The sequence below is a fragment of the Apis cerana genome, linkage group LG4 (assembly GCF_029169275.1).
Source record: "Apis cerana isolate GH-2021 linkage group LG4, AcerK_1.0, whole genome shotgun sequence".
NCBI lineage: Eukaryota > Metazoa > Arthropoda > Insecta > Hymenoptera > Apidae > Apis > Apis cerana.
Genome location: NC_083855.1, coordinates 3,958,513 through 3,974,600, shown reverse-complemented (window position 1 = coordinate 3,974,600; position 16,088 = coordinate 3,958,513). Strand labels below are relative to the sequence as shown.

Here is a 16,088-nt window from a genome sequence, read left to right as displayed (position 1 = left end):
GTTTTTTTTTTAGACAACCAGCAAATGTTTTTTTAACCAGCAAATATTTTATTTAGTTAAAAATATCAAATAATATAGTGAATAGTCTTGTAAGAATGACAATTAATTTACAATTAAAGATGTGGTTTAAATATTATGATTTTGCACTACGTTTTTTGAGTGCATTATTAACCTTCTTCTTAAATTCATCTAAGTTTATATCATCCTTCTCTTCCTTTTTCTCTTTAGATGCCTCCTCAGGAGGTACAAATGCTTGCGCCCTACGTTCTTGTCTTCTTTTCTCAGCCTCCTGGTGCTTGATATCTTGTTCTTTCTTCTTCTTGGCTCTTTTCTGCTGTTCGTTCAAAAAATATTCTCCTGTACTTATCATCTTGTCTATCTTGCTCTCTTGTTGAGGAGGTGGGAACGGAGTATATGGTTTTTTCTCTTTCTTATTCTTCGGCTGCTTCCTCTTATTAATATTTTTACTACTGAATTTAGGCAAAAATCTCTCCCAATTTTCATTCTTTAATTTTGGATCTTTTGCCAGTTCTCTCTTAATCATTAATGCTTTAATATTATAAATAGGATGAATGTTTTTCATAGTATCTTCAACAATACGTCTAACTAATGGAAGACTTCTATAAGGACCTAATGCAGCCACTGTCTGTCCTTGTACAAGAACATAACAATTTGTCAATAATTCAATGGATTTCAAAGTGCATCCTTTTGGTCCTATAAGCCTCTGACGTCTCTTGACAAATTTTTCTCGGTTTCTTACAAAAGAAGATATTTTTATAATATCTGAACTAATATCATCTTGAAGTACTCTAACTGCTTGTTCAAAAGGAACAGATCTTGACATAAGTTTGATCATGTCACGAGCTTTAATTATAATATATGGATCCCATGTTTTTCTAGTAGTTTTCACAGTCATACTACCTTCAATGAAATCTAATTCAGCTTTGATTGCATAATCATCTAAAGCTTTCTGAATCAATGGCCAATGTTCTTTTAAATATTGTTCTCTGTATTTTGGGAACAAAGTTGCAAATGAACTTTCTTGAAGTAAACGATTAGGATTGTCTTCAGGTTTAAAAGATGGAATTTCTAATGACCAGGCATTGTCCACTGGACCTGTTGTCTTGGGATCATCCTCTTTTTCAGAATCACTCATTTTTTATACAATATTTTTATAATAATATTTAATTTTCAATTTTTTAATATGTATTAATTTCTATCATCGCACAAACTTTATCAATCGAGACTCGGTTGATTACATTTAGTTTATGAAATAAAAATTAATACTTTAATATAATCACACTATTTTGAAATTACATTTATAACAAAAAACTTAAAAAATTTATTTTTAATCACTCCACGTGATACTTAAACGTATAATTCCTAATTTTAAGGTTATATTGTTGATTTTCATCGAACAAAGAACACAAATGTAATATAGAGAATAACTGTTACTTTCTTTAGTAACGCCATCTCTTGAAAAGTATTGAAACTCAAGTGTTGTACTCAATTTTCAATACTTTACCATAGACTATAAATCAGGATAGACACGACATCTTATAAGATTTTTGTGTTACATTCTGAAATATCGACCATGAAAAAAGCAGTAATTTTTACAATTTCTGCAATTTACTATGGCTAACATAGAAACTATATTTATCTTATTCTCGAAAAAAGATATACATACATGTGTATATCTATATATACATGTATGTATATGCAAGAAATTCATTGCATCTACGATTCCAAGCTTTTTTACTCAAAAAAATTTATTTAAAATTAATAAATTTTTTTTTTGATGTAGGTTTGCAAAACATTTGATCTTTGATCAAATGTTTGTGCAAAACAAACAACAAAAGAATTCTTAAGATATAAATTAAATCTCTGAAAGTAAAAATTAAATTATATCTTAATTATATGCAACTCTACATAAAGCACACACATCACTTCACATACATAAATCAATATTTTATATATTCATTGCCATGAAAATATAAAATATTGATAATTAATTAAAAAATTTAAAAAAATTAAATATATTCTACACAGTTCCAGAATTTCTACCTACTACTATTATTATCACTTGTTATACATGCATTTTAAACAAATTCTACTTTAAGCACTATTCCTAAAGCAACAATTGTATAAGCCATCTATTTATATTCTAAAACTTTTATTTAGAAAAATTTAATGAATTCTTAAATATAATTTACAAATATCCTTAAAAAAAATATGATCCCTACTGATCCCTATTCAAAATAATCTGATTCATCTAGATCAAATCCCTGTAATCCCTACCTACATATTAATTAAATGCTTTTTTTAAATAAAACTAATATTTTCCTATATAATTTAAAAATTTATATAGGAACCCTACCTACACAAAGATATAAAACATATAATCAAGGGAAAAGAATATTACATGAAGTACTCATCTTCTTTCATTGGCATTTCCTGGAAGATGATCTGAAACAAACTTATTTGAACGATTAGTATAATAATTAAGAAAAGAAAAAAAAAAAAAAGAAATAATATTGGTTTGGAACAGTATAAAAAAATAAATTTTATAACGAACATTCACCATTATTGACTCTAAAAAATTTAAATGTTAAAAAGAATTTAAATTCGGTATTTTAAAAAAACTTAGAAAAATTCTTACAAAAGTTTCTTACCTACAATATTTTCTGCAACAAAGGTAGAATGTATAAGGGACGCTGAAAAAGAAAACAAGTAGCCAGAAGGACTACTCAAATAAAAAATATCTTCCACTTGATATGAACCCGAGCAACCGCGAATCGTTTTATATCGCAATACTAATAAACTAATATTTTATTTTTATAAAATAGAAAATTTTTTAAATCAACCACGATGAGTGCTTTATCATACTTGCAATACTGATTTAAATTGACAAAAAAAATATAAAAAAAAAAGCTGAAAAATTCCGGAAAACAATATTTACGCAACACTACTCTATGCACTCAAATTTAAATAACGCAACACTATAGCGACAAATTCAGTGCAGTCTCCTTAATGACTGCTGTGTGATCACCCTTGCAGCTTTATTAGCCACTTAAAGTGAACAGAAGCGTTGAGTATTTCCACAATCCAAGTGGAAAAAGTTGGGGCATTTAATATTCGAAACACTACTTACAAACGCGATTATTTATCAACGCAACACTACATTTTAAAACAAATTCAATAGAAATCATTGCTTCTATATGGCTAGAAAGCTATTATTAATTAAAAATGAACTATAGTTTAAAAATAAAGTTATGAATTTATTTTAATTAAAAAAATTAAAACAATTCTATTTCTAATAATAAAAAATCGCGATATCTTATAATTCGCAACACTAATGCAACCGCGAATCTCATTTTAACGCAACACTAATCCAAACGCGACTTTTACTTTAACGCAACACTAATACAAACGCGATTTTTATTTAAACGCAACACTAAAATAAACGCGATTTTCATTTCAACGCAACACTAACAAGGAAACGCGACAATTACAACGCAACTCTAATTCAACCCGTTATTAATTAATCGCAACACTAATAAAAAATCGCGATGCCCATGATGACTGGATTCGGTGGGCCGGCATGCAATCGGCCAGACAATACAACAACAAATACTACGCATTACTAAAACGAGCACAGTGACAAAATAGTAACAATGACTTCCCATTCTTTGGACCAAAGAAAATCCAAAAAATGAGAAGCCATTCGTTGCAGCCCTCTTCGTGACAGTTTGTCGGGCCTCTTCGGTCTTCCTCCTTCGGGCGCAATGCCCGCTGAAACTTAAATCTAGGCTCGAGATTCGCTAATCGTAAACAAAAAAAGAAATAAAAAAAAAGACTAAATCGCGGAAACTAGCACATGGACGACTAATAATCGAAATGATCATTGTTCATACATGTGCAGAATCTCGAGCGCAACGTTCGTTTCGGAACCAAATCACGACCGCGACCGCGGAATTCGAAAAATCGATCAGCAAAGCCAGAGACAAATGGCATTTCTCCGTTCATCTCAGCTTCACCATCGATTTATCAAATTTTATTTCCTGAAACAGATTGTCACGCGAAAACGCGCCTACCCGATCAGAGACTGTGACAATCTGCCCGGCCCTACCTACTTATATTTAACAGGCATATCAGAAGTATACTACCTATCCTACCTAGCCCTATATTTAAAAAATGGCAAAACGGGCATACCAACACATTCATTCCACGATTCTCACGCATAATACTCGGGCGCAAAAGCCTACACTAGGGAAAATGTCCCGGGACACCTCCGACACCCGAGCTTGGCACACTACTCTCACACTCTAAGTTTACGTACCATTTCCCTGAAATCGACTGACGATGGCTAGGGACCATTGCGATAAAAATACATATTAATTAATTCAATATCTATCCACAAAAATGTATATTTCTTGAAAGAATTAAATTACTAAAATAATATTTAATATCATTGTCGTAATTTGGAAGTAAAATATACAATATTACATGTAAGTTATTCGAAATTATAATGAAATTACACGTAAATATATTATGCTATATTGCATGGAATGATAAACGACGCAATTCCACAGCCTAACCACACACACACAATGTGGAAAATACGTCGTGCACGATTCACTAACACATCGTCAGTCGCTGAAAAATTATTATAAACTTATGAACTAGATTCATCATGCCCATTGCCTTTCTCTCACCCAAGTAGCACCGGGGCACGTGAATGAGATCCTGGCAATGGACATGGAAAGGGTTAAATCTGAAAATCCTGAGCTAAAAAAAGATATTAGTATATCTAACGAACTAATATTTTTCAATTCAATATCTATTTATTTTACTTCAAGCTTTAATAAACTTAATTTACAAATATAATGAATTCTGAGTAATTTTAAAAAGTAAAAATATAGAAACAATAAATAAGAAATTTATTTTGAGAATTAATAGTAAATAATTGACTCTACATTGAAATACATTTATATTATTATTTTTATGATATATTTAATAGTAAGAATAACCTCAGGCGATCTCTTTATCAAAGCACTTTTTCAGAAATATAAAAGAAATATTCAAAACTTGTAGCTTTGATTTAAAAATCTACCTGTCGCGAAGTGTCTTCTTGTATACAATATTTGATATATTTTTAAATAAGAGAAATAAAACTATTATCTTTACTATTTACTTAATTTATGTATATATATTTTTAATGTTAATATTTGATGTTTGTAAATATATTATAATAGATTATAATAATTTATTTTTAGATGAATGAACTAATATATTTAAAAATTATTAATATTTAAAAGTATTAATATACAAGAAGACCTATCCTGATCTAATAAATAAAACACAAGAAAAAGAAATGTTACTATTCACGGGTATATATATATCCGTGGTCACTGTGCTCGTGCAAAGATCTACGTATACAACCAATTACTCGTGTCGATTCGGATCTTTCATCCTACGACATGATTGAGTAATCAGAGGAACATAAAAGCATGCGACTCACCAATGATGCGAAGAACTGCTCTCATAGGATATCATCACCACATAATCAGGAAATGGAAACTGCAACACATGAAACATTATAATTAAAACGCAATTCTATAGAAAAAAATTGAAATAAATGGAAAATATATAAAAATAATTACCTCTTCGCGTGATGGATGATTGCCTTATTCTCTTGACAAACACTGACTCTATCTCGGAAACGAATATTTAAAAAAAAAAATAAAAATAAAAAACTACTAATTATATTTATAATTTATAATTGGCGAACAAACACTGACTCTAATTTCGCGACTGACTATTATAATTAAATTAGAACAGCTGTGTTCTAAAAAAATACTTAAAATATTATTACGAAACAAACACTGACTCTATTGACCGCATTGCACGCGGTCACAAATTTCTGAAAAAAAAATTATTGAGTATATTAAATGAGTATGGGGTAAAAAAGATATTCTTGATAAAAGGGTGCTGAAAAAAAAAAATGATGAAAAGGTAGCCAGAAGGGTTACCAAAATAGATATCCACTCAATATAAATCCGAACAAACCGTGAGTGGAACATTTTTTATATCTCGCAACACTAATATATTAAAATTTTCAAAAAAAGACGCGAAGAGTGCTTTATTGTATTTGCAACACAATTCTTAATCCAAAAAAAATAAAAAAATAAAAAAAAAAATTCGCAGATTTATCATCAGTAAAGTATTTTAATTTACTTTATTAAACTAATTTATGCACTCGTGTTTTATTATACGCAACACTAATAGCGGAAGATTGCAATCATATCCAGAGATTGCCGTTGAAACCATCCTTGTGCAGTTTTTTAACTGCAATAAGTGATTCAGAAGTATCACATTTCCACAATTCAAGTGGAAGAAATATGGGCAATTCATAAACGGAATATTACTTTAAACAACGCGATCAATTGTTAACGCAACACTACTTTTAAAAATTTACTATTCTTATGTTTTATAAATGAAAAGCTACATCAAATATTCTGAGAATATAAATCGCTACAGAATAAATGTAAGTTTAAATAAAAAAAATAAAATAAAATAATAGACTAATTCATAATTTAAATAATTAAAGCTATCGCGATATTTTTTACAACGCAACACTATAAGAAATTTATCGCTAATTCAACCCGTTATTAATTAATCGCAACACTAATTCAACCCGTTATTAATTAATCGCAACACTAATGAAAAATCGCGATGCCCATGATGACTGGATTCGGTGGGCCGGCATGCAATCGGCCAGACAATACAATAACAAATACTACGCATTACTAAAACGAGCACAGTGACAAAATAGTAACAATGACTTCCCATTCTTTGGACCAAAGAAAATCCAAAAAATGAGAAGCCATTCGTTGCAGCCCTCTTCGTGACAGTTTGTCGGGCCTCTTCGGTCTTCCTCCTTCGGGCGCAATGCCCGCTGAAACTTAAATCTAGGCTCGAGATTCGCTAATCGTAAACAAAAAAAGAAATAAAAAAAAAAGACTAAATCGCGGAAACTAGCACATGGACGACTAATGATCGAAATGATCATTGTTCATACATGTGCAGAATCTCGAGCGCAACGTTCGTTTCGGAACCAAATCACGACCGCGACCGCGGAATTCGAAAAATCGATCAGCAAAGCCAGAGACAAATGGCATTTCTCCGTTCATCTCAGCTTCACCATCGATTTATCAAATTTTATTTCCTGAAACAGATTGTCACGCGAAAATGCGCCTACCCGATCAGAGAATGTGACAATCTGCCCGGCCCTACCTACTTATATTTAACAGGCATACCAGAAGTATACTACCTATCCTACCTAGCCCTATATTTAAAAAATGGCAAAACAGGCATACCAACACATTCATTCCACGATTCTCACGCATAATACTCGGGCGCAAAAGCCTACACTAGGGAAAGTGTCCCGGGACACCTCCGACACCCGAGCTTGACACACTACTCTCACACTCTAAGTTTACGTACCATTTCCCTGAAATCGACTGACGATGGCTAGGGACCATTGCGATAAAAATACATATTAATTAATTCAATATCTATCCACAAAAGTGTATGTTTTTTGTAAGTATTAAATTATTAAAATAATATTTAATATCATTGTCGTAATTTGGAAGTAAAATATACAATATTGCATGTAAATTATTCGAAATTATAATGAAATTACACGTAAATATATTATGCTATATTGCATGGAATGATAAACGACGCAATTCCACAGCCTAACCACACACACACAATGTGGAAAATACGTCGTGCACGATTCACTAACACATCGTCAGTCGCTGAAAAATTATTATAAACTTATGAACTAGATTCATCATGCCCATTGCCTTTCTCTCACCCAAGTAGCACCGGGGCACGTGAATGAGATCCTGGCAATGGACATGGAAAGGGTTAAATCTGAAAATCCTGAGCTAAAAAAAGATATTAGCATATCTAACGAACTAATATTCTTCAATTCAAGATCTATTTATTTTATTTCAAGCTTTAATAAATTTAATTTACAAATATAATGAATTCTTATTAATTTTAAAAAGTAAAAATGTAGAAACAATAAATAAGAAATTTATTTTGAGAATTTATAGTAAATAATTGACTCTACATTGAAATACATTTATATTATTATTTTCATAATATATTTATTAGTAAGAATAACCTCAGGCGATTTCTTTATCAAAGCACTTTTTCAGAAATATAAAAGAAATATTCAAAACTTGTAGCTTTGATTTAAAAATCTACCTGTCGCGAAGTGTCTTCTTGCATACAATATTTGATATATTTTTAAACAAGAGAAATAAAATTAGTATCTTTACTATTTATTTAATTTATGTATATATATATTTAATGTTAATATTTGACGTTTGTAAATATATTATAATAGATTATAATAATTTATTTTTAGATAATGAACTAATATTATTAAAAATTATTAATATTTAAAAGCATTAATATACAAGAAGACCTATCCTGATCTAATAAATAAAACACAAGAAAAAGAAATGTTACTATTCACAGGTATATACATATATATATATATATATATATATATATATATATATATATATATATATCCGTGGTCACTGTGCTCGTGCAAAGATCTACGTATACAACCAATTACTCGTGTCGATTCGGATCTTTCATCCTACGACATGATTGAGTAATCAGAGGAACATAAAAGCATGCGACTCACCAATGATGCGAAGAACTGCTCTCATAGGATATCATCACCACATAATCAGGAAATGGAAACTGCAACACATGAAACATTATAATTAAAACGCAATTCTATAGAAAAAAATTGAAATAAATGGAAAATATATAAAAATAATTACCTCTTCGCGTGATGGATGATTGCCTTATTCTCTTGACAAACACTGACTCTATCTCGGAAACGAATATTTAAAAAAAAAAATAAAAATAAAAAACTACTAATTATATTTATAATTTATAATTGGCGAACAAACACTGACTCTAATTTCGCGACTCTTATATATAAGTTTAATTAAAACTAACTAAGAATACAAAACTTTGTTTTCTAAAAATATTTAAAAAAACTGTAACGAAACAAACACTGACTCTATTGACCGCATTGCACGCGGTCACAAAAATTCTCTGGAAATAAAATTATATTAACAATGGAAATCTATAGAAAAAGAAGCAAAATATTCTTTCTATATTTTGTTCTTTTTTCTATTCAATAATTGTTTCAGAAAATATTACCATTATTTGAAGTTATAAATTTGTTATTATTAATTTTTCATGAATAAAAAAATGTCATATGTAAGGAAATAGATTATATGTAAGAATATATATTTTTATAGAGAATTTAGCTTTTACAAAACTAAAATTTATCTTTTATTTAAACAAAAATATTAATACTTGTAGTGAATGTTCATTATAAAGATATATATATCCTTTAAAATAATAAAATATATCATAAATATCATAAAATAAAAATAGAATAAATACATACAGTACAGAAGATTCTCTTTGAAAAAGTACGATGGCGTCCATATTGGAATTTTTCCCGCCTTTAAAGTTGGCCAATAATCAGAATAATCTGTGCAAAAGAATACAAAAATTTTCAAATAAACACATAAAAATCTATAAAACTAATTGATCACATTAAAATAATAATAAAATAAGAAAAATAATCAAGTACAAATTCTATTTGAAAAAGTTATAACATAAACTAATTGAAATTGTAACCGTTAAAAAAACGAACAAAGAAAAGAGAATAATTTAATCCTTGAAAGATTGAATAATAATGTATAAATAATAAACAATATATAGTTTTGGAAGGAAATATATAATATATACATATTACGTAGCACATAAATCACTTTAAGAAGAATCACCTCAAAAAGAATCACTTCAAAAGGAATCACGTCAAGAAACTTCTGATCACCACCAATATCGATAGTACAATGACGCGTCACGTTACAATTTCGATTATCGAATCGAATTAGGGAAAGGGAAGGGGAAGTGCGCGTCGTTCGGAAAGTCAAACATGTCGAAACGTGTCGAAACCTGTCGAAAACATGTCGAGCGTAATGAAAACACGAACGCCTGATTTCTTGGAAAGACAATGTTATGAAAAATGTTATGTTACCGACCTCGAGCATAACATTGAAGGAAAAAGAAAGAAAAACATGAACGAATGACGCATTTAGAATTACAATATATATTACTAATGTAATATAGTTTAATAATTCGATAATTTGATAATTCGATAAAATTAACTTTTTACGTTTCAATATGGACGAAAAATATAGGAATCTATTCTAAATAAATCTATTTTTAAAATATTAAAAAACTACAAATCGCGATGATATGTGCATACTATAAATCATTTTTTTTTCAGCTATTCAGCTATTTCGAAAATAGAATTTAGCCTAACGAAAATTGAATTTGTAAAACAAATGAACAAAAAAATTATAATTATATTAAAATGAAGCAACAAGTGAATTCAAGTCTCAGATTCAATGAAATATAAACTACCGGTAACCTCGACGTTAACGATTGACAAAAAAAGTACAAAAAAAACTCAAAATACTAATTAATTTATTATTACAATAATAAATGGATTATTAAATAAACGAAACTAATATTAATTTATAAATTTTATAATAGAATATGAATAAAATTACTTACTGCGTAGTTGAATCACTGAAGCCGGTAACAAGCGACACACGTCCTCACTCGATGACTTCTCACAGGAGACTGACGCCATAGTTTACCTACTCGCTTTCTGATTGGCTGACATCGTAAAGCTAATTCGATAATCGAAATCGCGCGGAAAATTAAAGCATTATATAATATTTTAATTATTCTAATTAATAGTATATTAAAAATAAATTATTAATTTATTTATATTTATTTATATTTATTTTATAATTATTAATTATTTGTTTAATTTCTATATTTATATTTTTCTACTATTCATTTATTGATTTATTTATCGATTATCGATTTATCGATTACTTAGTAATTTATTCATCTATTTAGTAATTTATTTGTAGATTTTTTTATAAACTTCTTTATTTTATTAATTTCTTTTTTTTATTTTATTAAATTTTATTAAATTCTTTTTTTTATATCTAATTTGTGTTTTCACTTCTCATGACGTTGAAACTTTTTATACATAGTTATCGACAATATGAAAGTTTCAATATTTTCCCAAGAGAGGGCAAAACCAATCAAGAATCGTTAAAAAGTTCTAAATACTACCAATAAAAAAGTGTGAAAATATAACTTGAAGAAGTGAAAAAAATTTATTTACGTTATTAGATATATAAATTTTTGTTAAAATTTTAATACTTATCTATAAGATACTTATTTTTTGTATATTTTCTTCTTACAGTTCCATTTTTTGTACTGAACATATGTTAAGAGTGAGTATACTATCTCTAATAATAATTGAATTATTCAATATAGAAAATATTTGAAGAAGAACAATTAAAATATTTGAAGAACAACAAATTTATATAATATACTTATATATTTGTATAATAATTCGAAAGATTTTAAAAATTTCAGAAAATTTAACCAAATTTAAAGAAAGGATACTGTATTCTTATATTGCATTCGACTAGTGCTGTCATCATGTGGTATAATACGGAATTATATGCAATTTTATTTATGGTGGTATTTGCAGTTTGTTTTTTTTATTAATTATACACGTTCCTCTAATAAAATTTAATTAAAATTAGAATTATAATATAATTAATAAAAATTTCAGCTATCAATAATTTCAATCATTTATAAACCGTTATCCATCATTAGTACTTAATGTTATTGATGTTGTTTCTAAAAAAGGATTATGTTTAATGATATAATCAATGCATAAGGTATCTATGACGCAGTTTATTATACAATTACAATACTCTTACTAATCATATTGTGATAATGATCGTAGTAATAGTATATTCTAGATAACATGAAATATTCCAGATTGATATGATTTTATTTATACAGCTCCATTAACGCACATTCATACATCTCTTTTCCTTTCTCTCAACCCTTTCGCTCAAACTTCTGGTGAATCCTTTCAAGATCAACGCAGAATATTTAGGGCGGACATCAGAAACACGCTTCGCGGATAATTAATTGCTAATCGTAGTGCATCTCATGGCATGAATTCTCATAACCATAGATACGCGTGAACGTCTTAAAAAGGTTGTGAATCTCACGAACACGCTTCTAAGTCTTGGTACAAAATAGTTTAGACGACTTTGTCATCGAATTATGGACTATTCTCCATTCTTATGATTTTAATCTTTTATAAGAACTATCATACCGTGCTCTTTTTTTTTTTTAATTTTTCTAAATCTTTTCTTATCTTCATTTAGTCTCTTATGGTTACCTTTTAATGGTACTTTTCTCTTATTACTTAATGTTATTTCTAGTCATCGAATCGAACGATGTCACGCGTGTCCCAATATTTATGAATAACACATCGAATTATTTAATAATAGGCTTCTATATAACGCTAGATTTCTCTCAGAAGACAATTATACACCGCTACTGATTGAGATTAATCGATTAATTCTCGATATATCAATGTCATCTTGGAAAAAAGTGCGCCCCTTTTGTATTACGCCATATTTTTCTCGTGATTTTTAATGTTATTTCACATAGGTATTTAGAAAGAACGCGATGGGACGGTAGGAGCAAAATCGTACGCGTTTTTACATTAATTTTGACTCTTCAAATATTTAACAAAATATTTTAAAAATCAGATAAGAAACACAATAGGAAAAAAATAATTTTCTAATCAAAGCTTAAAAATTAATATTTATAATAAATCATAAAACATTATTAGATATTAGTAATTTACACGGTGTTGCAATTGATATTTGATCTTTTTAAGCCAAATAATATAATCTTGCGTAGTATCATTAAAAAAGAATAAAATTTATTTAAAAAAAAAATAAAACTCACGATAAAACTCGTGCAATTTATGTCGTTCTTGTTCTATCGGTAAAATACAAAGGAAAAGATTTTAGGATCATTTTAATATTCCATATAAAAAAACGAAAACAGGAAACAAAGGATAGACAAAAAGAAAACGGAGAAACAAAAAGTAACTAAAGTCTATCTAGCACTTTTATTTTCAAATAATAAAAGTTAAAATATAATGAAATAATAATTAATAATAATAATAATAATAATTAATAATAATAATAATTATTATAACCATTGTAATAATGCTTCTATCATTACTCATTCATGGAATGCGCCGGCTTACCGAGGCCCACGAAAAAATAATTAACCAATGACACGTTGATCAGAGGGTGCGGGAATCGTGGGGTTCGGTTTTTCTAATCTCTCTTCTTATCTACAAAAAACACTGTACACCTTCGACGGACAAGGAAGAGGAGAGATAATAGAAATAGATAATAGATAAAAGAAAGAAGATAAGAAAAACGCAAAAGTGTCCCTCACACTCACACTCTCTGTCATTCACACTCGTTAATTTTCAATTATCCCGTTGTAACATTTGAAATCACGTTCTCTTCGCTATCTAACGATTTCTTTCTCCCGTTTCTACCGTTTACACACCCGTTGATCGCGTTTAATTTAATAAAACGTCTACATAACGCACTCGCAACTGGTGCTCTAGGAACTCTTTTTTTCTTTTGTATCTTTCTTCGCGAAATTCTCTCTCATTCTTTATTTTCTCTCATTCACACTTCTGTTTCGCTACAACTTGGTCCACGACTCTGGGAGTTAATGATTCGAAGTGAAACGAAATTTAAAGGATCGATCGAAGGGATGCAAATTGAAAGTTATAGAATTATGGATGGTGAAAGAAATGGGAAATGATTGTGTGTGTGTGTGTATCTGTATGCAGGTGTGAAATGTGATTTGAGAACGAAATATCGTACGCGCGATCGATATGAGATCTCGTCTCGTACGCGTTTAAATACATACATACATACGTACATACAAATGCTATATTACATATAATCACGTGTTGACGATACATCAAAATATGTAAAATATATTTTGATGTATCGTGTAATTGATGTATCATTTATAAAAAATTATATATAACATAACATAATATAAATATATGCACGCTTGACGCCATATTGTATGTATAAAACTGGAGAAAAAAAGAAACACTTGCAACAAATGTTTTAATTCGTTGACGTTGCTCGATCGTAAGTACGAGAGAGTGATTGAGAAATCGTGTTAACCAGAAATAAATCTCAATGTCAAGAATAACGTGTTTAGTAATTAATATAATGTATCATAGTTATCGCTATTTATCACCACTTAAGAACAACGATGAGTTTTCATTTCCTTATCTATATGATATACATCATGGAAATCAAATCATCCTGTTTCACTATTGATCGATTTCAGATCAAAATTGAATATTATATATATATATATACATATAAAAAAAGATATTTAATTATATTATATTTATTCTATCACGTGATAAAGAGACACATATTTGATATTTTCTCTCGAATTTACAATCTTCAACGACCAACGTTACCCCATGATACTCTATGATTAAGGATTAACTTAACGATAAGCGTCGCAATAATAAGAAACGATCGTCGCAATGAATAAATCCGCCGCAGATTCGCTAAATCACCGTTCTTTGCCGATTCTCTCTATTATTTACAACACGTTACACTTTATACATTTATATCTATGTATATGTATATACATATGTATATATATATATGTATAGTATGTATATATTTATACATATTATGTATGTTCTCGTCTCATGCGCAACTGCGTTCTACATCTTTCTTGTCAAGTGTGTGCTCAGGCACCCACGTACACACAAATAACATAATATATAATATATATATATATATACGTATATCGATGATTCTTAGCATTACGGCGAGTACAATTACAAATTTCTACGTATGTAAATTCCTTCAAATTATTATTTACCGACGTAATCACCATTTTTTCGTTTTATTCCTTTCGTCGCAACAAGATTATAATCTTTAATTAATTAGAAGAGGGAGAATTCATTCATTTCGAAGAATCGATTTCCAGGTTTCCAAGATGAAAGTTCACGCGCCATATAAGTCACGTGGGCGTTTTTCAAACGCAAAAATGACGGGAAAGCGAACTCTCGAATCAAAGAAACCATCGATATCGACTCGTATAAACATATACGTGGAATAATTCGCTGATAAAACTGTCTATATATACTATATATACACGTACAGAACGTATCTACAATTGCTAATCTTCGTGTCTGTCCAAGAAGCAAAGAATACGAGCGTGCTCTCTTGTTCATCCCCTTAGGAATCTATCTTTCGTTTACTTCTTCTTCTATTTTAATTAAACGTCACACGTATTTGACGATTAGGCATGACGATACTTTGGCTTGAGTAATTACGATTCGTCGTAAAATCGATCGTCCAGAGATCTTCGACTTCGACGATGAAGATGAACGAGCCCATTCCTCGTATTCCCTTCGATTCTCCCTTCTTTTTTTGTTTTTAAATTTATTATTATGCCTCGTGCATATTTCTTCCTATATGTACAAACTCAGGACACGGATATGTATGACGACAGACACGCAAACGTGTGCGTAATTATATACAAACGTATTGTCGGACCTCGCCGCATATTTGCCAAATGCAAGGCTGCTTAAAACTCGAAGATCGAAAGTTAATCTGATCTTAATATTACGATAATTATGTTCGATGAAAATAAACGCTATGGTATCCATAAAATCTAATTAATATAATTAAATCATCGTAATTAATTTCCATTAGAAGAAATCATAATCTATCGTTCGTTTATCGATGTTTAACCAGTTTCTTCGATGGCAGTGAATATTCAAAAATTTTTGTGATGTAATTCTGTTTCAATGCAAGCAATACACCTTTCGATCCTGAAGATTCCCTTGCAAGTGGCATGTAAACCCTGCTTACCACGAAGAAGTGAAAACTTTGAAGAGCGTTCGCCATCCTCGGAAGAACCGCCTCGATCAATTCAGTGAAATGGCATAAACGGAAGGTTTATCGTTCCTCCAACGTGTACTTTTTCGTTAT

The 16,088-nt window shown here is 29.4% G+C and overlaps 1 protein-coding gene and 1 long non-coding RNA gene across 2 annotated transcripts; one reads left to right on the top strand and one right to left on the bottom strand.

Annotated features, from left to right (window-relative positions):
- Positions 1-27: 27 nt before the first annotated feature.
- Positions 28-6,553, bottom strand: LOC108003573 (KRR1 small subunit processome component homolog). The gene is made up of 2 exons (XM_062073623.1): positions 5,664-6,553; positions 28-5,580 (listed from the first exon to the last, which is right to left on the bottom strand). The coding sequence occupies exon 2, from the start codon at positions 1,154-1,156 to the stop codon at positions 134-136; it is 1,023 nt and encodes a 340-aa protein (XP_061929607.1). The 5' UTR covers positions 1,157-5,580; positions 5,664-6,553; the 3' UTR covers positions 28-133.
- A 4,673-nt stretch (positions 6,554-11,226) lies between these two features.
- On the top strand, positions 11,227-15,786 carry LOC133665971 (uncharacterized). The gene is made up of 3 exons (XR_009829463.1): positions 11,227-11,435; positions 11,581-11,688; positions 11,783-15,786. It is a non-coding gene; the product is annotated as an uncharacterized LOC133665971 (long non-coding RNA).
- Positions 15,787-16,088: the final 302 nt, after the last annotated feature.